Source organism: Cryptotermes secundus, unplaced genomic scaffold (assembly GCF_002891405.2).
Source record: "Cryptotermes secundus unplaced genomic scaffold, Csec_1.0 scaffold1817, whole genome shotgun sequence".
Classification (NCBI taxonomy): Eukaryota; Metazoa; Arthropoda; class Insecta; order Blattodea; family Kalotermitidae; genus Cryptotermes; species Cryptotermes secundus.
The window spans coordinates 126,866-153,659 of record NW_019744163.1 but is presented as its reverse complement, the minus strand read 5'-3'; the positions used below and the strand labels follow the sequence as shown (position 1 = coordinate 153,659).

General features: G+C 43.6%; 2 protein-coding genes across 4 annotated transcripts in view; one reads left to right on the top strand and one right to left on the bottom strand.

The window, feature by feature from the left end:
* The window catches only part of LOC111874620 (probable cytochrome P450 49a1), a 27,593-nt gene extending 19,802 nt beyond the window's left edge, over positions 1-7,791 (top strand). For all 3 annotated transcript variants that reach the window (XM_033755532.1, XM_033755533.1, XM_033755534.1), the window contains 6 exons: positions 403-604; positions 1,739-1,904; positions 3,461-3,630; positions 3,935-4,013; positions 5,493-5,711; positions 7,189-7,791. In XM_033755532.1, coding sequence (XP_033611423.1) covers positions 403-604; positions 1,739-1,904; positions 3,461-3,630; positions 3,935-4,013; positions 5,493-5,711; positions 7,189-7,305 — 953 coding nt within the window. In that variant the 3' untranslated portion in view covers positions 7,306-7,791. The remainder of the gene's footprint in view (positions 1-402; positions 605-1,738; positions 1,905-3,460; positions 3,631-3,934; positions 4,014-5,492; positions 5,712-7,188) is intronic.
* Positions 1-26,794, bottom strand: part of LOC111874619 (GTPase-activating Rap/Ran-GAP domain-like protein 3) — a 252,542-nt gene that overhangs the window by 206,699 nt on the left and 19,049 nt on the right. The gene's annotated exons all lie outside the window — the stretch shown is intronic.

Here is a 26,794-nt window from a genome sequence, read left to right as displayed (position 1 = left end):
TATTGGATTTGAGACCTGGCACATGAGGCCTTGTATCCGTAGATGTTAACCGACGTTTCGGAGGGGAAGCAAGGTTGTCGCTTGATTCTTCCTCATTTCTTGCTTAGCATATTTTCGATCCTGAAGACGGAGGAAAGAATTTTCTCCGACACGTCTGTGAATATGGCATCTTATCTCAGAAGTGAATGATCTTTAAAATTAAATTTGCTCCATGACTATTCGTGAGGGAATTGTAATACTAAATTTCATCGAAATCCGGTCAGCAACATTGGACATCAAACATGCTAACGGGCAAGCACAACCTTCCAATTATGCGTTCATTTTATGCGCTTTCTAAAATTAGCTTATAACACATGTAATAAAATATATATGTCGCTACCGAAACGTCCCTTGTGTCTACAGCAATCGGGCGAGTGGCCCTCGATTCGAGGTTAGGTTGTCTTGGGAACGACATCGCAAGCGACTCCGAAACGCATCGTATCATCAAGTCCATTCACACATTCTTCGAGAACGTGGCTGAGGTCGAACTGAGGACGCCGTTCTGGAGAGTCTGGAGTACTCCCACGTGGAAAAAATACATCGCAGCCTTGGACGCCTTCAGAGAGTAAGTGAAGTTACCATCCACTTGAACTGACACGTACTGTGCACCAGGCAATTTGGGCATCACCCTTCTTAGATAAGGAAGCACGTCATCAGATAAAAAAAATTCACCAAGCCCTATCCAATAGGCCCAACAGTTTAGGTTTCATCCGTTTGCCTCTTTCGCTGACTCATATATTGGAAATTTTCAATCGTCTCGACTTTTGGTTAAAGTAAAATGTTTCGCAAGATAGGTCTGCTTCCGTCTTCAGGTATAAGAATTAAACTTATTGTGTTAATAACATGACATTCGTCACAAACATTTGTATTAATATTATCCACAGTATCAATGTGTATTAGAAATATTGCGTGCATACGTGATATGATCCTAAACTCAGCTAAAGAACTAATGTTTCGTCTTGTTCTCTTCAGGAGCGCTCAGTAATCGCTCACCTTACATTTCTCGCTAAGTACACATAGCAGACTGCATTCATCTTGTATATGAACATCTAATGTATTGCGATAAACATTATGGAACATAAATAACGGGTAACTGGAACGTTACTGCGTTGCGAGGAACAAGAACGTGTATACCGCCCCCCCCGCCCCCTGCCGCCACACTGCTTCTCTTAAATAACTCGCACGGCGAGAAGGAAATATGCTACAAGCACTACAGCCATAAACTCTTACACAATGTTCGTAATTACATACATGTTAAATTTCTGCATGCATATTTGGGGGCACGTGGTACGGTAGTTAGTTGAGGCAGTATGCTACAGGCCGGAAGGTCGCGGGTTAGGTTCCCAGATGAGGTCATTTTCAGTTGACCTAATCCTTCCAGCCGCACTATGTCCCTGGGGTCGACTTAGCCTCTAACAGAAATGAATACTAGGAATCTACCCGGGGGTAAAGGGGTGGCCGGCGCGGAAGACTGACATCACGGCCATCTGTGAGCCGATTGTCTAGAAAATGTGGGAGCCTCGACGTCTCACAGCCCTATGGGCCTCCACGGCCTGTTACGGGGATAGCTTTACTTTTACAATACGAACTGGTTCCACCTTCTGGAAAGAACAAAAATGGGAGTGCACAGAGCAACTCTGACCCGAAGCAGTCCAGTAAGAACAAATAATGAAAATGGCCTTCCTTGTCCCTGCCCCAGGCTGTGCATGAAACAGATTGCGGAGGCGATGGACCGCTCAATCCCGGAAGAGAGCGAGAGGTCTGAAGACGACATGTCCATTGTCCAGAAGATAATTCGCAAGACTTCCAACCCCAAGATGGCGGCTGTGCTCGCGCTTGACCTGCTGCTGGTGGGGGTAGACACGGTGAGTACACTTGCCACACACCACGTGCTCTGTCCTGTGTGACCGTCTTCAGGTGAATACCAGACTCTGATGCCCTGATTCAGAAGTAAGTTCTTGAGGGCTATGCCACCGCATAATGCAGTAGACAGTCACCACTTTTAGAAGTAACCTGCTGCCTCCGTCTTCATCTTATGTGATATTCTCCCTGAAAATGAAGGCAGGATCTTACTGTGAATATAAATATTTTCTTGAAGATGGAGGCAGCAGGCTTCTCCGGAGACTGTGCGGTATCATTACATGAGAGACCACCTTACAGCAGAACAGTATGAGACGAAACGTCGGCAAGTTAGTGCACTGCGCGTATCGTGACACGGTTAGCGTTTCATTGCCTGAAAGTGAGAGGTCATATCCAGAGGTTATCTTCATAGCGTTGTGGGCAGAACTGCAATGCAATTTGTCTGACTCCGCCCTTAACTGCATGCAAAACCAACGCACGATCCGCCTCCTTCCTTATCCCTACTTACATTAGGGGTGGATCTGTAATGGAACGCGAGCAGCCGCAGTGGCACATCTGTTTCGCATGCCATCTGCTTCACAAGGCCGATAGGAGTGTCGTCCTGTCTGCAGATGTACAGCCACGCCAAGCACTTGTGGCACCCAACTGCACGGTGTAGTGGTTATCATTATGGGTTCGGAACCGTAAGGTCTCAAGTTCCTACACCAGTGCCTCTATAAAAATGTTTTCATAACTCGTCAAAATAAGCCCTAACTTCTGAGCCTCACTCTAAAGGCTCGATCTTTGCTACAAAAGCTTTCGTACTGTCAACTTCCATCTTTTTCCAGTCCTCCATGTTATCGTGTGGAATGTCGAGGAGGCAGATGTTTAAGCTATCTCCCACGAATAACGCGAACAAGCAGCAAATTTCAAACTGTCTACACTTCACATGTTCACAGATACACTGAAAAGATCCGTGGAAGTTCTTTCGTGACCTACCGCACAACCCACGACCATGCAACGCCTTAACGCTTAATAATTCTTTACTTCGGTCATCCGCAAATGCGTAGTGATCGTGAGAAAATTCATGCGCAGAAAATGTTGTATATATATATATATATATATATATATATTAGGAAACCTCCGCTAATCCGGTTACATTTGATTCAGATGTCGGATAATCCGGCTCGAAATGTGGAAATGAAAAGTTCTCTTCACAGTTGAGTACATACTTTAAAAAGACGCATGGGGTTTGGGAGCGAGAGGACTTTCAGACTGTGCTGAGGGCAGCTGGAGAGACTGAACCCGCGCAAGCAAATATCTGAGATTGGCTTTAGCTGGATGAAGGAGGCCCTGGATTTCAGCTTCTGGCAGAGGAAAAAATTGCTGCGGTGATATTTTTTTTTCATTTATTTTCATTTTCCATTTATTTGTTTTCTTTCTTTTGGCCTTTAACTTTTGCTTCATTAATCCGGATTATCGTTTAATCCAAAATGACCTCTTTCCTCCCACACCTAATCCGGATTACCGAGGCTAATCGAGGCTCTTGAGAATTGTTACCAACACACACGTGTAATTGCAGACGTCAGTATCAGTCAGCTCGTGCCTCTATCAGCTAGCAAGGAACCCAGAGAAGCAGGAAAAACTGTACAGAGAGCTCGAAAGAGTGCTACCAACTCCAGCAGCACCTGTCGATGTGAAGTGTTTGGATAAACTAACATATCTCAAGGCTTGCATAAAGGAAACACTCAGGTAAGCATGCAGCAGCTGGTTCAACCCTGTAACATTCTGAATATATCGAGACAGACAGAAACCTGAAGAAACTTCATACCATGACATTTCAATGGATTTTGTTATTTTGCAACTTCAAATAATCGTTACCCACTTTCATAAGATCAATTTTAGTGACATTCTTCCATCTATCCCTTGATCTATAGTATAATGCAATATCGTTAACAGTAGTTCCCATACAAACTTGTACGTGCCTACATATACTCGTAAACATTCCGGACCAATCCCAGAGACAATGATTGACTCAGTTCTTGTTCTGTTTCAGAATGTACCCTGTGATAATCGGCAACGGCAGAAGTCTGCAGTCAGACACTGTAATTGGAGACTACAGGATTCCGAAAGGCGTAAGATTCATTTAGATAGTGTCTTACTGTAAGGTAAGGGTGAAGCTATACGTGTAACAGGCCGTGGAGGCCCAGAGGGTTGTGCGACGTCGAGGCTCCCACATTTTCTAAACAACTGCCCAACAGATGGACGTAAGATTGTTAGCCGCCTTTTACCCTCCAGGAATATTGCAGGCACTCATTCCTGTTAGAGGCTGAGTGAACCCCAAGGCAATATTGCGGCTGGAAGAGTTAGGTAAATTGAAAAATCCAATGACTTCATCGGGACTCGAACCCGCAACCTTCTAGCTTGTAGCTTAGTGACATCTTACTGTTCTATAACTATTATGTTTCTGGACTTAACCCATTGTCCTGTTTTTGTCTAAAACACACAATGTTTCGGAGACTGGATTCTGTCTTCGTCTTCAAGTAAAACCTCAATCGAAATAGCTAGTCCCTGTCTCCGGACACCTGCACCAACACAAGATTGGATATATAAACCAAGCACAGCACGAACCATCTGCGAGAGGTAAGGCAAAAGCTTAGAGTATTAAGAACTCTACACGTATGAGGCCTAGCATCAGAGAAGTATCAGAGTACAAGTCGACTTCTCCATGGGGAGCCACATGCGTGGAGATCTTAACATTTATACAAATGGCTTGAAAGTAAGCTATTTGGGTGCAGGAGTATATAGCAAGTGTAGCTTACGCTTTCGAGATACGGCCGCATCGAATATCAAAGTTTTTCCAACGTTCTGGCAAACCCTCTTTTTTTAATCCGCTTAGTGGCGGGTGGAGTCCAACTGGGTCTAATCGGCACGGCGGCCACTGATTGGCCTATTGTACACTGCCGAGGGTGATTATGATGATGGAGAATTTGGTAGAATGAAGATTGGCAGGGGAAACCGAAATACTCGGAGAAAACCCGCCCCAGCGCCACTTTGTCCACAACAAACCCCACTTGACCAGAACCGGGATCGAACCCAGGCCGCCACGGTGGAGCTCAAGCGGTTAGTCGCTGGCTTCCCACCGCGGCGGCCCTGGTCTGGTCAAGTGGGATTTGTGGTGGACAAGGTGGCGCTGGGTAGGGTTTTCTCCGAGTACTTCGGTTTCCCCTGCCAATCTTCATTCCACCAAATTCTTCATCATCATAATCACCCGGGACAGGCTACAATAGGCCAATCAGTGGCCGCCGTACCGAGTGGACCCAGTTGGACTCCACCCCCCACTAAGCGGATTTAAAAAAAGCCGCTTGAGGTATGGCGCGGCCTTGGCAAACCTTTAAGTTCACATCTTCAGAGTTAATGCAGTTAATGTAGATCACTTGCAGGGCTTGCTCAAACGTTGGAAAAACCTTCAACATTCTACGCGACGTATTCCCGAAAAAGTTCAGGGACCAGATAGTGTAGAATTCGCACCGTTACACTCGGGAATGTCAGCGATAATTTCAAGAGACACGAAACGAATATTAACATGTGCCTCTGTCCCTCTTCATCCGCAGACGCACGTCATATTCCCGCATCTTGTGGTGAGCAACATCGAAGAGAACTTCCCCTCACCTGACAAGTTCCTGCCCGAACGTTGGCTCAAGTCCGATCAATGTCCTCTGACGGCCGGAAAGAAAATCCACCCGTTCGTGTCGCTTCCTTTCGGGTACGGGCGCCGAACGTGCATCGGGAGGCGGTTCGCTGAGGCCGAACTGAACATCCTTCTCGCCAAGGTGCGTAACGTACTTCAGTTTCCTACAGCGTCAACGTCGTCACGGCGAGGCGACCACGACTCATGTACAAAAGTGTGCATGGATGTGTCACGTGTTCGAGTGACTATAGACGGGGTTTGCACTGGCAACCGGATTTACTGAACACTTACAGAACGTAACTACAAATAACTACGGCAGTCTCACTGAGTTAAACGCTCCAAAGATCACTGTAACTACAGAACATATAAAGTCTTCTCAGTCTTCACTAGCCGTTGCTTGGTAGCGGCTTCTAACGGCGGACGTTCTCCCTTACTCCGTGTTCCCGGTCTCAGCTACCTGTTTCTCAATTCTCACAACTGACTCAACAACAATTCGAAGCCAAAATTATGTTATGACGACGGTCTGTAGGTGCCAAGCCCCACTCTGGGACCCGAGACTACATTTTTGTTACTGTCAGACAAACGCGAGTTTGTTGATGTGGGCTCCCTCTATGAGGAAAGGACAGATCTGTGGTTTGTAACTGCTGGTGGTCCTCGCCAGCATTGTCATCCTTGTACTAGTACTCCTTACATAGACCGGGGAAGAACCGAACAGAAAACACCGCACCAATTATTACGTTTTCTCTCGTTGGTGGGGAGAGAGCTGTTCCCTAGCAACGGCTTTTATACTGTTTACACAGTAATGTGTCTATTTGTCACAATATGGATGCATTTATGCACCGTGATGGTTATACTTCCATAAAGGAACGGGAAGTTGAACAAACTGAGCAGGTAACTGGGAGATCGTACGTGCACTGGCCTGTGTTTATCCGTCTCGCAGTTACATTCCCCAAACTGGCCAGTTCCTATCGATAGAGTTGACGGTCACGTTTCATTTAGAGAGTCAAGTACAGCCGCCCCTTTACATGTAGTTTGTTCCAGGCTAATCATACGCTAAAAGTCACTTTCCTCGAGCAAGGAAATCAACACATAACATTAAACATGGATACAGACCTCACTAACATTTATAATTTTTATCTGAAATGTTTTAGGACTGGTGAATACTTGTTGAAGAACAAGGGAAAATTATGTAGGGGTGAGCACTGATATAGTTTTGTAATTGGATTTTCATTGTATTTACTGTGTGCTAGTATGTCCTTCGTTGTTTGTGTCGTTTTGTGTGCTGTGTTTTGTTTGAGTGTGGTGTGTGTATTTGTGTGTTGTGTCTTATTGCAGTAGCACTACCACCGGGAAAAATCCATTTGCAGTTTAAATAAATACTATGTGGCATATGTAAATGGACTGGGTTTCTAAAAACACTATTAAGTATATATCAGAATTAATAGAATTTTATCAACATTAAATGAACACCAAAGTTAATTAAATATGTAAAATCGGTGTTAATGTGTTTGTACTTGTATCTGAAATAACTCACAGCTTACGCCATTTGTTTTTTCTTTTGCCCGCTTCTGTTTCGCGTAGCGCGAGGCAGCTAACTCAACTTCCTCTTCCGTTTGCAGATATTCCGGAAGTACCGTGCAGAATATCACTATGACGACTTCCGGTACAAGATCTGCCCTACATACATTCCTGAGAATCCTCTCAAATTCCGTCTCATCGAGAGGCAGAAACAGTGAGGGTGACGTCAAGACAACTGCGCCTTGCTTATCCCGGCAACCCGCGGCACTTCCACAACATGGCATGGCTTTCCTTTGAAATGTTTCTCTGTGTCATACAGAGCTGCGTTTAAGGAATAACGATAGATAGTCTATGTCGGTTTAACGTCATCTCTGCTCTCTGTTCGCTCCGTAGCAACGTGAGTGAGCGTAACTTGTACGCGTGTAAACTGGGCCGTCAACGCAACATAAAAGCATCTTCAAGCTGAAGGAACTGCTGAATCACAGCCGTTTATTATTATGCGAAGATGTACGCTACGTATTTCCAGTTCTTCTAGCTCATCATCAGGCGAGTTACAAGAAAAAACGAAGTTCTTGAATTGAGTTGTCTTAATATGGATCCACAATTTACAGTCTATTATTATTATTATTATTATTATTATTATTATTATAGAGAATACACCTTTTGGAGAATGTGCACTAGTACTATACGCAAAATCCTAGTAATGCGCTGTTTTTGTCTAAAATTAAAAATTAAAAAGTTTAAACTTATTATATTAGAAATGTTATTATTTAGTATTAATAAATTTATTGACGTAATTTGTCTTAAAGTTGGTTCTAAAATTATTGATGAAGTTCTTATGAGTCCTTCAGCTAAATAACTCGTCGATTTATATATTTAGTTCTAAGTTTATTTTTAAAAGTATATTTTAAGAGTAAGCTAAAACCATAAATCATAAAGGGTTTGAATTGTATTTGAGAGGTGCGGGGTTAGAATCTCCGTAAGGGCAACGTCTATCATTCTATCCTGAGTCAGATATTCCGTGGTCTTCCTCAGTACCTGGAGGTAAATTCTTAAATTAAACGCTATCCGCTTGTCATGTTTCTTTTACAATGTCATTCTTTGTTATCATCAAATCGCTTGACGGTGTACACTTTGTGTTAGTGACAGTGTCGTTAAATGGTGTACAGTTGAACCTCGGTAATACGGACAGACCCTAAATCTAACTGACTTATAATACATAGTACCAGAACGGAGACCTTCAACTTAATCTGACAATTTTACTCTCTTGAAGTAGAAATGAATTCATATGAAACAGGACTTCACATGTTAATGGACCCGCCTCTCAAGGTGGTGAGAGATGTGATCCCGTTACTGCCCGGCCTGTAGTCGAACGTCCGTGGGTTCAGGTCCTTGTTTATATATAAACTGTACCTTTAAATTTTTTGCATAAATAATTTTACCAAAAGATCTAACTTTTTATTTCCAATCCAGTAATCCGAACGATTCGATATTCCGAACACACCAGTGCTTTAATTGGTTCGGACTGCCGAAATGTCACTGTATAAACACCTATATATATTATCACGTGACTGAGTGATTATAGACGGGGATTGGATTGGAAATCGGATTTATTGAACACTTTAGAACTCGTAGCTACAAATAACAGTCTCACTGAGTTCGACACTCCAAAGATCATTGTAACTACAGCACACATAAAGTCTTCTCAATCTTCATTAGCCGTTGCTTTGTAGCGGCTTCAAGGGCGGACGTTGCTCTTCCTCTGGGTTCCTGAACTCTCCCTAGCCTCGGATACCAGCTTCTCACATCTCATAACTGTAATTCTCAACTGACTCAACTGAACTACTACTCCTCCTGATATAGCCCCGGCACGGACCACACAGAAAACGTCTCTTCCATCATTGCGTGTTCTCTCGTTGCCGGGGAAATAACGTGTCCAGACAGCTGTTACCTAGTAACAACTGTTGTACTATTGCATGTTTACAAAGCTGTTACTTGGCAATGGGTCTACATGTCACAATGTATACATATGTACATACACCATGCACATCTAACTCATCCCGTAAATGCAGGCCAACACAGATAACATACGAGTACGTGTGTGGGTTGCACATTCACAGGTTTTACGGTTCAACCATAAAATAGACCGAAAAGGAGTTCTCTCCACGGCCAGTGCTTGCTGCAGAAGTGTTGGCCGTAAGCCAAGTACGAGTAGCAGCAACTTCGTTCTGGGATGAAGTCGGTCGGTAACTGCAGCCTCCTGTAATCCAGTCATATCTCTCCGAGGCTCCGTCCTTACGGAACAAAAGTTCTCATTTTCAACGAGACCTCCAGTACATGGCAAATATGGTCCTCGCTCCGGGTGGAAAATAGAATACAGAAGCTCTGTAATGATGATGTAATGGTTTTCGTCACTATCTGATAACGGCAAACCACCTTAGACACGGTATGCAACTCAGATTTCAGCGGAAGTATCCACATGCAGGGCGCACCCTGTTCAGAACGACCACGCAAAACAAAGCGACAACATTAGTCAGAGTTCTAAGGCTGAGGATTTAACTATCAGTCCAAGGCTCCCAGCGAAAAACAGGCGCAATACACAGACAGCTGATATTATCATACATGCGTATGAGATATTCTAAAGGGTTCTGACGATGGCGCATAACACTCAGGATTACGGAGTTCTTGGACTTTGTCCATCGTCCGGTGTCCTAAGAACTAGAGAACACGACGTTTCGGAATCTGTTTCCGTCCTCGGGTGAATGGGAGATACCTACTCTGTTGGGTCAGTTAGAAAGAGCTAACCTCAATCACTGGGAAACCCAAGTCAGTATAACTACAGATATATATACATAACTCTGACGTTTTGTCAATGGGAGGTAAGAGAAAAATGCGCAACAAAAAATGTGATAAATACCTGAAACTAAGATAGAAAGGAGGCGAAAGTTTTGTGCAACAAACCCAGCCGACAAGCCGTGTCCATGAAAACCAATGCAAAAGATTAAATGCGGTTGAGTTCTCTAGTAGCTTGAATACCGCGAGATGGACAAATGCAAGTAGTTACTATAGGATTCTGACTGTGGTGCATAACGCACAAAGATATTGGGTTTTCGGACTTTATCCATCTTCCTGGTTTTTAAGATAACTAAGAAAAACACGACATTTCGGAAAATGGATCTGTTTCCGTCCTTAGGTGAGGGAAACACCTATTCTGTTGGGTCCCTTAAAAAGAGCTAGCCTCAATCACTGGACAAACCAATGTCATAAAGCACTAAGGTTATAAATACCTGAGACCAGGCAAAGTCCATGAGAGCTAATAAGAAAAATAGTTACAAATTGTTGCAAACACGTACAAGCGTGGAACCAAGAATGATAGATCTGTACAAATTTATGCCACGAAACCAAACTCATAACCAAGTCCATGACCCCACGGCATGGAATAGAAAGAAGAACTAGTAACAAAAACTAATAGTGTCTAACTAGTGTCAACAGTGGAGTAAATAACGTCTATCTAATTTAGAACTTAATAGAAATAAATAAAAGCATATATTACGTCATACAGATCTTCTATGTGAATTGGTGACTTCATTGCTGATAATGGGGATCCAAATGGGAGAAAAGTCCAAACTGGGTTGGCTAATTGGGTTCGCCGAGCATGCCATATGGGCCGCTTCCTTGTATTTCCTATACATCAGGTATAGAAAATAAGATATTGGAGATAAGTTACTCTGACACGGTCTCATGATTTTCCTCAGTCCATCCAGACAAATTTCGGGATATCTCAAATTTTGCCAAGGCGCTTCCTTGCACATCATTTAAAATTCATTGAACTACCTAATATTCGACACTAAGTAACCTGAGCTATTAACAGTGTCGTTAAAATCACAAGGATACGTTAGGTGAAGGGTACAAAGGTTGAATCTTCTCGTTAAGTAACTTGGTTATTATTTCCGAAGCTATAAGCTCCGCGTCTTACATCAACAGACTGCAGGATGGGTCGCTCCTCGCGGGCACACTTTAACCTGATTTTCATCTGAACGTTGTTCAAACTTCGGCTTCTATTCAATCTGAACGTTGTTTTCGCGGAAGCGGATCCAATCCAAGCGGTCGCTGAGCATCACAAGTCATTACCAGAGGTTTACCCCCCTCTCTTTCATTCTCCCCGGTGCCCCGCACAGATCCTCGCTTCAACACCAGAGGGAAACCTTTTGCACGAAAACCAAGGAAATACAGGCACATTGAAAAACGTGCTTCAATCTCACTCCTCCCTCAAAACCCTTTGAAGAGTGAGTCAGAGTCAGTGTTACTTTACCATTGGAGGTTTACCGCCAATCAGTTCGTCTCGGAAAATTGTTCTAAATAATATTAAATCCAGTCCATACCTCACAGGAAACACACTACATCTCCGCTACAAAGCCCAACCGGTTAATGCTGTTTGGGGAAACAGTCGCTGTTTACTGTGAGAACCATGCGGAACACACAGATACACTCTGTGGGCAGAATGCAGTATATATGCGAATTCAGTCCGTACCTCACAGGAAACACTAGGTCTCCACTACAGAGCCCAACCGGTTAATGCTGTGTAGGGAAACAGTCGCTCTTTACTGTGAGAACCACACGGAACACACAGATACACTCTGTGGGCAGAATGCAGTGTATATGAGAATTCAGTCCTTACCTCACAGGAAACATTACGTCTCCGCGACAGAGCCCAACCGGTTAATGCTGTTTAGGGAAACAGTCGCTGTTTATTGTGAGAACCATACGGAACACACAGATACACTCTGTGGGCAGAATGCAGTATATATGCGAATTCAGTCCGTACCTCACAGGAAACACTAGGTCTCCACTACAGAGCCCAACCGGTTAATGCTGTGTAGGGAAACAGTCGCTCTTTACTGTGAGAACCACACGGAACACACAGATACACTCTGTGGGCAGAATGCAGTGTATATGAGAATTCAGTCCTTACCTCACAGGAAACATTACGTCTCCGCGACAGAGCCCAACCGGTTAATGCTGTGCAGGGAAACAGTCGCTGTTTATTGTGAGAGCCATACGGAACACACAGATACCCTCTGTGGGCAGAATGCAGTATATATGCGAATTCAGTCCGTACCTCACAGGAAACATTACGTCTCCGCGACAGAGCCCAACCGGTTACTGCTGTGTAGGGAAACAGTCGCTGTTTACTGTGAGAACCGTACGTAATGTTAAGATTCATCTCCGCCAGAAGCTCAAACCTCGTATTTCTCTCTCATTTATTATCATCACGACGAGAGTCACTGGTGAGAACTGTTCTTAATGCTACATGATGCTCACCCTTCTTCACGACGGTTCCTAAACCTCATTATGTTGTTGCCATGCGGGCGCTACAGCCCTACTCAGCCTCAGATAAAACGTGTGCCCAAGTCCACTAAAATAAAAAGAATTTATTTTCCGGGGGATTCGACTTCGTTTCAGATTTCTACATTAAATTGTAGGAAAATGGATAAGTAGTTCAATAAACACAGGGAAATATAAACTGGATTTCAGAAGCAAAAACACTCAGGTAGGCTGCTTCACATGAAATATGGATTCAGAGCTCTTATCTCTTGCTGTGTTCTTACTGTGTTTCGCGGGCTGCAGTAGCACAATTACACGTAACGAGCTCAGTGACATCTGGGTAAACCCAAGGGAATCACACTCCAGGACAACAGAAACATGTAACTGCTTCTCTGATCTAACAATTGAAACGAAACAAATTATCTTCACTTACCAACAGCCGGTACAGAGCCCACATCATGCAGACAGTGTCGTCACTTACCTGAAAACAAAGAAAATAGTAGATTCAGGCTGCACACTTGCAAGCTGCTTGCATATTTAATGGATACATAAACATTGAAATATGGCTACGAAAACATTGTGTCACAAATTCAGTTCCTTTGAAATATCTTTGGTAAAATCAATCTTTCTCTTCCGATAGTGGCAAAGACTGCAAAGTGAGCTAGGAGAAACTGTAAACTTTGTTAGTCATGACCCGAAAGAAAATATAGACTCAGGGACAACTGGGAATAAAATACGTGACTAATTTACCTTCCGGCCAATATGTTTATTTATAAAACTATTCAACCCCCCCCCCAGCGCATAACATACCATCACGTGAGGAAAGCAGTCTTTTGGGATTTGGCACCGTATATATGTGGTGTTAACCGACGTTTCGGAGGAACGTCGGTTAACACCACATATACACGGTGCCAAATCCCAAAAGACAGCTTTCTTCATAGTCACCGCCGTGAAAGCCTCAAATCTTACGTACCATCACGTGATTGACTATAGACGGGGTTTGGATTTTGAATCGGTTTTATTGGAAATTTGCACTTGCAACTATATATAACTCACTGAGTCACATTCCAAAGATCACATTGACTACAGCACAGACAAAGACTTCTCAGTCTTCACTAGCCGTTGCTTGGTAGAGACTTTCAACGGCGGACGTTCCTCTTCCTCTGGGTCCCCGAAACTGTCCCCTGCCTCAGCTACAAGCTTCTCACTTTTGATAACTGCAAAAATCCTCTGGAAAATCCTCTGCTCCCTCTCTTCGCAGGCTGACGGCCATCTCACATCAACCTCCTACTCTTCTAACTGCCGTCTCAGGAGTGTCTCATAATGACAGCTGATCCTCTTTATATAGCCTCGGAACGGACAGCACAGAAAACATTTCTTCCGTTATTGTATGTTTTCTCTTTGCCGGGGAAGCAACGTGTCCACAGAGCTGTTCCCTGTCGCCTGTTTACACAGCTGTACTTGGCAATGGGTTTACATGTCACACAATATGTAGCTACCATACGTGTGTACGTGTTCACAGCTATGAAATCAGAGGGCGGGCGTCGACATGACATATTGGACGCGATTTCGCGCGCTGTTAATCGGGCTCATGTCCCTGCGGAGCGTCTCTCTCCGTCTGTCTGTACACGTTTAGCTGAAATCTGTCCACCCATTCGAATTTAGTTTCATGTCGAACAAGACTAACGGACGTTGCGTATGCGCGCGTCTCCTGCGTAACTCGATACATATATTCACTCACTCACTCATAGAGCTGAGTCCTTCTTGAGAAGCCGTCAGTTGCTCAGCTACTCAAGAACTTCCATGTATTTTATGGAACCCGAAAGTTCATTACCGTGTTCATAACAGCCCATGCATTGGTCCCCATCCTGAGCCAGATCAGTCCAGTCCAATCTGCCCCGACCTATCTCTCTAAGATACATTTTAATATTGTGCAACCCTCTACCTCATGGTCTTCCTAGTGGTGTCTTTCCTTCTGGCTTTTCCAGGAATATCCTATATGCATTCCTCTTCTCGCCCATTCATGCTACATGCCTTGCCCTTCACACCCTCATTGACTTGATCATTCTAATTATACTTGGAGAAGAGTACAAGTTATGAAGCTCCTCATTATGCAGTTTTCTCCAACCTCCTGTCACTTCATCTCTCTTAGGTCCAAATATTCTCCTCAACACTCTGTTCCCTAACACCCTCAGTCTGTGTGCCTCCCTTAATGTCAGAGGCCAAGTTTCACACCCATACAGAACCACAGGCAAACATGTGTACATCAGAAAGAGAAAATATTTGAAATTATATTTATGAAGGAAAATTAAATACGCCGCCAGCCGGTAACTATAGTGACTGAGCTCCCAGGTTCACCTCATACATTTGAGCCCCAGCCGTCCAGCTAGTATCCAGTTCCCAGATCTTGAAAAAGGCAAGTGAGAGCAGAATCGAAACGTGTACTCCGGTTTTGCAGCATGAAGAAGCGGGAAAGAAACGGGTTCGAACCCAGGCAACATAACAGACTGATCTCTTTGTAAAAAAGTGGTTGGAATATTGTTTATATTTTATTGCTTGCATCCTGTTGCGTAAGTACAACTAATCAATTAATTTGGGCTGCACTAATAGGGATATAGGGATTTTACATTGCAATTCAGTAATTAATAATGTGTAACTGGAAACACCTGAAGATGACCCTTTAAGCGTCAAAACATGTATTGTAACCCAAATGAATAACATTTGTTGCGTTGACGGCTGAATTTGTATTATTTTGTGGAATATTTTTATTGACGTGGCGTCATTCGAGTAACAATCCGATTGGTTCACTGGATAGCAACATCAGCTGACGAAGAATTGTCCCACAGAACGAATCGTTCAGGCGTAACGATAGCCCTGAACTGCGAAGCTGCGATAGAGGAGCCCAGCTGAGAACACACAGGGATAGAGCCTGCAAAGCCACGAGAGGACCGGGAATCTAACGTCACTTCCGTCGCTCTAGGACTAGTGCTTGACTCATTCTGACTGAGTTCACGTATGTCGTGTTCCTTTACATCGTAACTGACTGTTTATTAATTCATTAGCAGTTCGGCGCTGTTAATCAGCTTCAGCGCTTCTTACGTCATATCCTGTAAACCAGTGCCTATTCTATTAATTATAGTACGTATATTTTGTATTGATGTTTACCTCTTATTCAGAGAGAGTTCCAGAAGCATGAACTTCATGTGTGACTAAAGTAACAGTAAAATTACCCACGTGTTTAATTAATTCAATATCAAGTCACTGAGACGTATAGGGGAGTGGAGGTATAACTCTACCATTCTTAACCTCTGCACTAGATGGAGATGGGTGGTCACCTTCAAGACCCGGCCGCTTTACCCCCAAGGAAAGAACCCCAGGTACCCCTTGGATAGGAGGCTGCGTGAACACCACAGCCGATATGGAGACTGCGGAGAAAAGAAAATCTCTTTTCTTAACCCTTGCGGAGAATCGAAGCCCTTCCTCAATAAATCTTTGCAGGTATCGATATCTCTTCCTTTTCCCGTATCAATAAAAATTTATTTATTTTGACAAACTTATATGGTCAGTTACTAGATATAACCTTGAGAAGTTTCAGTGTTACCTACAAGGTATAGCCCATATTAACAATTTCAGCACATAAATCAGTTTCACGGATAGAAGAACATTCCTTATCGTCCGTCAGATCTGTGTGCAAATGTATAGTTCGATTGCAGAATAACTCTCTGAAGGAATCGCGAGATCATATTCTGATTAGCGAACGTACATAGAAGAGTGAATTTGGAATTCGACCCGCGAGACATCTAGTGGAGAGATGAAGCATTAAAGCATTGATCCGTCAATGGTTCGAGAAAGCCCCACCATGCATTTAGACAGCTCCTGCCATCTATCAGAGAGATGTGTGAACGTCACTTGCCCACTCTGCAGGACGTGCTGCTTACCACTCAACATCCGTAATTACGCGCGTGTTATGTATCCATTTGAACTTTACAAAGTAAAGAACTGACTACTTGTGTGGTCATGTCTGTTCGTGCTAATAATAAATCGATATTGCAATTTTATAAACAGACAGCAAGTAAGCTTAATAAGCTCCAAAAGACGCCGTTGGGAATTCTCTGTACTATGTTACGGTGGGCACAGTTTTCAATGTAGTCCCTGCACTGACAAGTGGCGCCAACTCACATTTCAATATTTTGATGCATTTTTTTTCTGCAAGCTGTGCCTTTACTGTTACCTTGCGTTTTCACTGCGACAGATATACATAGAAACGCTGCTCCGCGAAAACACAACTAACTCCAGGGAACTGAGTCCTTCTTGAGAAACTGCCAGTCGCTCAGCTACTCAAGAACTTTCAAACATTTTATGATGCCCCCGGATTTATTACCGTGTTCACAAGAGCCTTCCACTGGTCCCTACCTGAGCCAGATTAATCCAGTTCATACCACCCCATCCTTTATCTCTCTAAGTTCCATTTTACTATTATCCTCCCTGCAATGTATAATCCCTCCTAGTGACCTGTTTGATCATTCTAATTAAATGTGGCGCTGAGTGTGTGTTCCGCACCTCCTCACTATGCAATTTAACTTTCAATGCGGCGGAGCAGCAAATCCGCAAAGCACTTAAAATTATGGATATCCCCTGGGATATAAGGCCGTGTAGATAACTGGAAGTCAAACCGACGTTTCGGATCAACATGTCGCCTCCATGTTAAGGGTCGAAGAATAAGCAAGGTACGAGACCAGCATGAAGAAGATAGCAAGCTATGCAATACCAAAACACATAAACAAGGAATTGTAACATGATGTATTAAGGCTATTACTCAGTTTTATCCTATTGTTACAATGAACAGGGTACAATGCGCCTACAAGCAGTACCAACACCACAGCAGTTTGCTGGTCTAGTAAAACCCACATGTACGTACCGCAAAGCAAGGCAAACACGTGCCGACCAATGGGAAGCTGAGTCTGAGAGGGCCAACACGTGACATTATTATTATTATTTTGGTCGCCTGTTGTCGGCCACTCGCTGTTTGCAAGCACTTGTATATATGTGTTGTTATTATTATTATTATTATTTATGTTTCTTTTTCACTTGTTAATAACACTTAGTTTTATGATAATGAAATTATTATTATTATTGTTATTATTATCATTTATTTGCTTGTTTCTTTACTTTTCTTCATTATTGTGTTTTCCCAAGAAATTGCCAAGAAATTTTGACTTATAATGTGTTTGTCTATAATGTACACGTAATTACTTTCATCTACACTGTGCTAAGTCTGTAATTGGCCTTGCGGCTGTTGACTTGGCACATAAATAATAAAGAATTGAATGGAATTGAATTATTATATAAACTGCCTCGTTTCGTATTTTGTGTGCTTTGTTGTTATTTCCGTCTTCTTTCTCGTGCTAACTTTGTAATTGGCCTCTGAGCTGTTAAGTTTGCACGTAAATGAATCATAATTGAGTTACTATCATTATTATTTTAACATGATGAAAATGAAGAACGCGAGAACTGCGGCACCAGTTCGCTACAACGTTGGCACACACCAGTCGCCCGTCTGTACGGTTAATTGGGCCCATAGCCGTGAGCTGTGCTTCCTGTGATCGCGAGCTATTGATTGACACAACACAAAGTCCTGTCACATTTTCCTATGTGCTGACGTTCCCAGCGATGCTCCATTGCCCACGTGTGTCCGAGATCAGGTACCAACCACTCACCTGGCTGTCATTTCCCCAGAGATATCTCCTTCCATTTCAAATAACACTGCATGCCTGTCCGCTCCCAAACAGTTGCGACAACCCCAGATATTTAACTAACAGAAAAATAATCTAAAATATCGGCCATGACACCGGATATCCTCAAGCTTTTCGCTGTTTTTCCGAGTTCCTCCAGGAAAATTCCTAGATAGTGCCCTAAATTAGGCTACACTGTTACCTGCCGAGTCCTTCCCATTTCTTTCATCATCTTACCAATATTCGACGCTATACAAAGAAGAACGGAAAATCTAAGGACAAATGCAGAAAAAGCATTACATTTGTTATGAACAGTTCTGGGCTGCATTCTGACAGCCACGCGCAGCATCTGTTCCCCACGGACTCGTTGCCTATGCAATGACGTTATTTCTTGGCGACGCGATGATGCCTGAGGGCTCCTACTCTCAGTTAACATCAGAGTTTCTGCATTTTGGGTCATAGTTGCCAGTCTTACAGGGAGGGTGGACATCCCTGTACACTTCTTTGGGGAACAAACATCCCCTAACGCAGACTTCACCGGGATGCTTATGTCTTACTTCACAAGTTAGAGGTCTTCAAGAAAATGCATATAGGATTCAGAGGGAATACATTCCACATCTAACAATTCATTTCAATTCTCATTGATTTGCATGCTAACTCAACAGCCCAAGGGCCAATCACAAAGTGAGCACGCGTGAAAGAAAGAAACAAACACATGCAAAGTAAAAAAAACAAGGCTAATAATAATAATAGGAAAGGGGGTAGCGTAGTCGGTAGAGCGACTGGCGACAGGCTGGACGACTGAGGAGTCTGAGTTCGAGTCCCGGTAGGATCAAGAATTTTGTCTTCTCCAAATTGTCCAGACCTGCTCTGGGGTCCGCCAAACCTCCTATCCAATGGGTACCGTGGATTCTTTCCCCGAGGGTAAAGCGGCCGGGGCGTGAAGCTGACCATTCACCTCCAGTCAGTGCTGAGGTCAAGAAAATATGGATCTATACATCCACTCCTCCATACGCCTTAATGAAGTAGTGCTTAAATCGGTTAGCACAGGGAAAACTTTACTTTTTACTTTTAATAATAATAATAATAATAATAATAATAATAATAATAATACCGAAAGACTTGAAGTAGCTCTTGGGACGCATTCGGGAGATATTCGGTTCGAAACTAGGCTATTTTACTGAGGTTTATCGAGGTTTTTCTCAATATCTCGATGCTATTGCAGGGTAGTACCTCCATTAGGCTACAGATGTTTCCTTCCAAATCATTATTTACCTGTCATCCATTCATTCGACGATGCACGGTCTAACGGCTGACAGGATCGTAAAGTAACAGACACAAAAAGGAACAATAACATCAGACGCGTTTAAAAATGATTAAAAATGTTGTTACCGTTCCAAAGTTAATGTCGTATTTTAGCGTCCTGTTGCACTGATTTTCATCTATGATACGTATGTAATGGCCGTCTTGTAGTGCACTCAATTTCATATGTCGCTTCTTACTACATGTTTCGGCAACATAGTGCCATCTTCAGGTTCGTTATTTACGCTAAGCTATTACATTGTTTGCCATCTTGTGTCTTTCATAAAATTATTTAGAAAGTACATTATTCGTCAACTGTAATAAAATTTGTATGTACTAAAACTTGTTAAGATTATTCATCTATATGTCTTAATTCAAACTCGCGTATAGTATGGTTCGTCCACTATGGGAGTCGTTTCTGTGTGTACTGTGTCTATGATGTGTCCTTCCTTTTTGACTGCGAGCGTTAACAAGTTTTAGTATATACAAATTTTATTATAGTTGACGAATAATGTACTTTCTAAATAATTTTATGAAAGACACAAGATGGCAAACAATGTAATAGCTTAGCGTGAATAACGAACCTGGAGATGGCACTATGTTGCCGAAACATGTAGTAAGAAGCGACATATGAAATTGACGGCCATTACATACGTATCATGGTTCCAAAGTTAATTGGAGTGTCACGTGACAGAGTGACTGTAGATTGCTGATTCGATTTACTGACCATTTATACGACTCGTTACTACACTTTACAAATCACTATCGCATACAGACTAGTGTTCTCAGTCTGTTACAGTCTCCACTAGTCGTTTGCTGGCAACGGCTTCTAACAGTGGAGATTCTTCAGCTTCCGCACTCACCTCGTTTCTCTCTGGTTCTCAACTGCACTCGTTGCCGTGGGAACATATTTGTTTCGTGGTTGTTACGTAGTAACGAGTCTACACGCTACGATATTTTAAGAATTCTTTCGCTGAATGTTTCATGTTTTTGTACGAATGGTTTGTCTCAGTTCTTCGCACTAGGCGCACACTTCCCTTGCTACCAGTGCATGAACTAAACTCGTAATGAGAAAGTAAATGTCTGTCCGTCTGTTGGTCCATTCGTTGGCTCCGCTTTAGAATCTACAAGAAATTCCTGTGAAATCTGGTGTTGGAGATGTACATTGAAAGCTACTGGAGAAATGAACTATTTTCCCATTTCATTCAGAACACTGGTTCGTTGTGCTACCTGCCCAGAGTTTTCTGGGAATTTCAATTTGAAATTCTATTTTACTGCGTTAGAACGGGCAGGCAATTTTACACGGCTTTATTTATGTCAGAAAGCAGAAATAAAGCGACTTCACATGAAATCGAAATCAAATTTCATCAATTCACACATGCTTTGCCTGCACTACAGAAACATGCGAATTATTCCTAATTATGGAATTACCCCGAAATGTCTCGAATTAATTTCGCTTTCTCGCAGACGCAGCCCACAAAATCTAAGTTGTTACAGCTCACATAATTTCACGATCATATAAGAGAATTTATGCCTCCTTTCAAGAGCAAAATTTTCTGGGATGTGACACCGTAAATCTGGTAGAAGTTGTGAGGTTTCAGGTTTTCACGGCGGTGCCTATGAAGAAAGCAGCCTTCTGGTAGAAGTTCATCAACGATCCGGAGAAAATCCAACTTCCATCTTCAGGTTCGAAACCAAGCAATAACAATAAGCACGTAACAAGCAGAGTGGATGCTTAATCCTTGTTGGTTGCCTACACCTACCGGGCTGCACGGCGTCACGTCACAGGACACAGTATCCTTAGTGCTACACAGAACCAGTTGGGACGTGTGCGTCTGCAGGTAATCATGCTCAAATCCATATGCAGGACTACAGAGACTTACGATGTATTACCGCGTAAATGAGAGGCAAATCCGCGTACCACTGCGTGAAGCAACTGCAATATGGCGAAAGCTTGAAGTGCAGTGCTACCGGCCACAATTCACAAATTGGTTATGCGTGTATGAATGTATGTAGATAGGCACTTACGCGTGTAGACCTCCGCGCACGTATGCTCATGCGTGCTTTTACGGACTTACGTACGGATGTGTGTACTCACGGTAAGTACTCGCTAATCCGGATTAATTTGGGGTTATCAGGATCAATGAAGCAAAAGTAGCCCTAAAAGACAAAAAAAAAACGAGAAAACAAGTGGAAATTTTAAGGATATAGATAGTAAGTGAAGTAAAAAGGAAAGCTATCCTTGTAACAGGCCGTGAAGGCCCATAGGATTGTGAGACGTTGAGGGTCCCACATATTCCAGACAATCAGCTCATAGATGGCGGTAAGGTCAGCCTTACGCGCCTGCCGCCCTTTACCCCCAAGAGTATTCCTGCTACTCATTTCTGTTAGAGGCTTAGTCGACCACAGGCCATAGTGCGGCTGGAAGTCTTAGGTCAATTGGAAAAGACAATGACTTCATCGGGAATCGAACCCGCGACCTTTTGGCTTGTAGAATAGTGCCTCAATCAACTACGCCACTGCGTGTCCCTAAGTAAAGAAGTACATACATATATACATCCATGTCTGCAAGGCGATCAATGAACCAGTGACCACCTGTTTGCCAGTCTCTGAGCACTAGCACTCCCGTCGTTGTACTCTGCGGGGGCCACTTGACTCTGCTGTCTAAACAAACACGTGTTCGCAAGAGACCGGCAATCTAATTACCGGTGTTGCGGATCTCGTCATGGAGGCGTTCATAATTCATTTGAAGGCAGGAGAAGCTGCAAGCTGAAGACGCTCGGATACAATGAAAAAAGCAAAGAGGATCAATACGGGTACAAGAGAAGGTTTAAAGAGACAGAGCGAAAGAAGAGACGGGGGAGTAAAGCCACGTTCACCCCATCACTTCACCCCATCACTTCCATCCCCTCTCTAATTCAGCATCCCAGTTTATTTCCATTGTGGTTTTAACTTCTATCGCTCAGACCTGTTGTGACCCCTTCACGATTCAAGTGCCATTTCACTGAGCCCGGCAAACAGAAGCATTAATACTATAAATATAATATATTATAATTGTGTATAAGTCAAACAGAGCCGGGATAGCGCCTGGCTGCGGGCTGGGCGACCGAGTGGTTGGAATTCGAGTCCCGCTAGGGTAAAATTCTATCTTCTCCACGTCGTCCAGACTCGCTCTGGAGTCAACCCAACCGCCTATCCAATGGGTACCGGGGGCTCTTTCCCTAGGGATAAAGCGGCCGGGGAGTGAAGCTGACCACTCACCTCCAGCTAGTACCGAGGTCAAGAAAATATGGATCTGTACACCCACTCTCCCATACGCCTTCATGGCGTAGTGCTTAATTAGTTAAGCACTGGGATAACTTTATCTGTACCTCTAAGTCAAACAGGGCGTGTTATTTCGTCTATATTCACGCCTTTAATATTCATTCTTTTCGAATTATTTTAAGCAGAAAACACTATAAGCCTCTTTCAGATATTCACTTCACGTGCAAGATCCTGTAATCCTGATATTTTTACTGTCTGCGTTACATGCGACAGGATTATGAGGGATTAAAATAATGCACACGCATACTGCAGCCCGGCCTCAACTCACCGCTTCGGGTTCATAATGCAGAGTAATTATGCACGGACTGGAGGCATGAAAACACCGCGCTTTATGCTCATACTCCTATCTCATAGATAATGAAAGGCTTTCGGCAAAATTTGCTGTTGCCAGCTGCACTAAGAAGTTGGTTATGAGGTTCACACGGCGGTGTATATGAAGGGTACTGACTTCTGGGTTGTAACGCCACGTAGTTCGAAATAACCAGATGTTTCGGGAGAACATCTCGCCTCCATCTTCAAAGTCGAAAATTATAAGCCAGCAGAAGCAAGTGGCAAGCCAGTGAGGGCTATCAGCACAACAATCCTGTTAACAGAATGGAGGGGAATATAGGGAGGTGCGCTGGAGTGGGGAGCGTAACAGCGGTAGGGGTGGGAGGGAATTAATCCATGGGACTTCTTAAGATGATGACGAGCTTCTCTGTTAAGTGGTGAACATTACAAATGCCAATTTGTGGTCGTGATGCTTTACAAAGATACAATATTTCTAATACCCTCGACGGACATGATATAAAACCAGCTGTCATCAACATGAGACCTGGAGAATCTGACTGTTGCTCTCCGTGTTACGATACTATTCAGTCTGCTAGGCGGTTACCAAAGTTCCGGTGGAACTTGCTACCTTCCTTAGCCTTCAGGGTTCAAGCTAATTATACCATGAAGATGGAGTCACTGCGTCCCTTCAAGACATCAGTAAACATCTACCCAAGCACAGGACGTCATAACACAAGACAACAAAATATTGAAGAAATTATTTTATGGATGCTGAAGGTTCATTACCATATCAACCAAAGCCCGTCACAGTACGAGCAGTACAACCTCACATCCTGTACAAGATACAAGTCACCTCGCAAGGATGTACAAGCGGAGATACGTGCTTCTTGCACCAATTACCGATCACAAAGGGCCGCGCTACTGAAGCGGCTTCAGCGCCTGTAGAAGTAGACGCCACGGATAAAACTACATGTACATCTGAGAGAGATTGCCCTGTCTTCCCACTCACCGTATGTCTTGCCCTGCTTGCAATATACTGAAGCCACGGAGGGAAATTCTTCCTTCTTCCAAATTAGAAAAGAATTGAAGAAATCGAGATAAATACATCTTGTGGGTCGGGAAAATACAGGTGAGTGTATTGAAGTGTATACGTTTTGCGTAACCAGGTCAGGCCCCTTCTCTTAACCCACAACCACGTGGGCCAGAACACGGCACAAGAAGAAGGTGGAAATAATGGCGTAGGAAGAGGAGATACAAAGGAAGAACAAGTAAAAGAAAAAGGAAGAGGAGGAATGGAAGAAAGAGGAGGTGGCGGAAGACGAATATTACGAGAATGTAGATTATGAATAGACAAATAGTAGAAAGGAAAGAAGGAAGCAACTGAATGTCAGGATATGGAAGGAAATGAGAGGACACATGAGAGAAACATAAAGGAAACAGAGATTAACGGCCGTGGGGATCCGTTGGGCTAACCACGTGACACCCTCTATCCGCAAAAGTTGGTACTAACTTCGCCAACCAGCGGCGGTCGCTAGGTCGGTATTGTTCGCTTGCGGACTACAGGCCAAGGAGTAAGAGTACGACATAAGTGAGGAAATGCTGGAGGATGAAAAGCACAAGAGAAAGTGGAGAAACAAGAAAGCAGAAGAAGTTTTGACCTGATGGGTTAATCAGTTCTGCGTCACTCCACATCGAGCAGGCCGGTGTGGTGGAAACACTGTGGAGTCGCATTCCAGTGACCGTGGGTTTGAATCTCACCCGCGACACAGTTTACCCTGAATGCGGGGTTTTGCGGTTTTGTCGGAAAGTCCACTCATATTCCAACACAACATCTATTAGCCCATTACTGCTTTATTCCAAACACTTTATACCATTCCACGCTATGTAGTCTGTGATACCGAAACGTCTTTCGTGAACTAACCTGTCAAACCGACATAACTGAAACGTATTTATTTTATTTGTCCACTCAACTCTCGCCACATCTAAGACTCACTAAATTGGTCTCTACGCCCCCCCTCCTCAAGTTCGTCAACTGGGAAGAATCCATGATTTCATTAATCAGAGTCAGGGCTCGTTACGAATGCAGTACATCTTTCAGAAGCTGATAGTCGCTTAACTACTTATTGAACTCCTGAAGGCCCATCACCGTTTCCATCGGTTCCCGTCATTGGGTCCTTTTCCGGAGGGACATAAGCCCAGTCCTCATCTATTCCTACGTCGTCCAATGGACTCTTTTCCTTCAGGTTTTTGTATTAAAATTTTTGTGCATTTTCAACTTTTCTTTTACGTTTTATTTTAGTTTGAATGCAGCCTACCTTGTTACCTTGTTTCCTCTTTCCTGTCACAGCGGACGCGAACAGGGATAGTAATGCAATACAAGAGCACAAAAGTTACAGAGAAGTGCCTCTTATTTACCTAAACAGAGGTTGGCCTTCACTGGATTGGCCTGTAGAAAGTATATCTCAAGAAAATAAAATTTAATTTCTCGAACTTTGTCTCTCATTTCTGCGTTAATTAGAAATTCCTGGAATCAGTGACGTAGATATCAAAGGAGCTCAAATTGAACTTCCCTGACAGAGGATTGCTGACTTGATTTCAAAATGCGCAGTGCCCGGAACACTTTGCGTTGCTCTTACAAAGCGAATCAGTTCAGAAAATGTTACATCTGTTCTAAACTTAGAAGCACCAATGACAGAACCAGAAAAGACCTCTGGAGATTCTGCAAACACCCCGCAGGCAGATTCCCCAAAAGGCCACGAACTGAGCTCACCCAGTTTTCCGGGTTCTATCTGTTTGTCGGCCTGATGTTCTTCGACCCTCAAGGTGAAGACACCAGAGACCTCCGAAACGTCGGTAAGTAGTCACATCCCAGAGGATGGTGCGCTCAGAAGCCAGTTAAAGACATTACCCATAATGAAATTGTATTTATTTGTGGTGGGGTTGCTTAATGACGATTTCTGTAGCCGAACTAAGCAGCGAGCAAAGGTTCCATGATAATTAAATGATCATTTGGAAATGATTTGATACGGTGTAGCTGTGGCCTAAGCGAGGCAATACCCCGGCATTTGCCTGGAGGGATTGAGGAAAACCCCGGGAAATCTGAATAGCGGATATACAGGCCGTGATAGGAACGGAACACCTCCCGAGTGAGAGTGAAGGGCGTTAGCTCTACAAGGGGCACTCAATACAGTGAAATGTGTGTAGTGCAGGGCTGCCTATCTTCACCACCATGCAGTATCATCTGATCCCTGGACAGTTACAGCAGACAGACGCAAATTCCTGAGTTGGGCAAGGGCGCTCTGAGCAATTTAAAGAAGTTCTCACTCTCGAGACTAGGTAGACGCCTTACATTCAAACCCGAAGTGAAGGTTTTTTTTTTTATTGCTAGTGGGGTGGGACTAAGTCACTTGTACTGCGGCCACTTCTGGTCTATTGTACCAGCCCCAGCTGATAGGTGAGGGTGATTGTGGAGCAATTGGTGGAATGAAGATTGGCAGGGGAAACCGAAGTACTCGGAGAAAACCTGCCCCAGCGCCACTTTGTCCACCACAAATCTCACTTGATCAGACCCGGGATCGAACCCGAGCCGCCGCGGTGGGAAGCCAGCGGCTAACCTCTTGAGCTATGGCGCGGCCGAGTGAAGGGTTAGTTTGTAACGACACGACCTCCCCCCCCCTTTTTTTTTATTTTCGGATTGTGATAGTTCTCGAGTGGTGCCAGATTTAGTGGTTATAAAGTTATGGTTTGGTTCGTT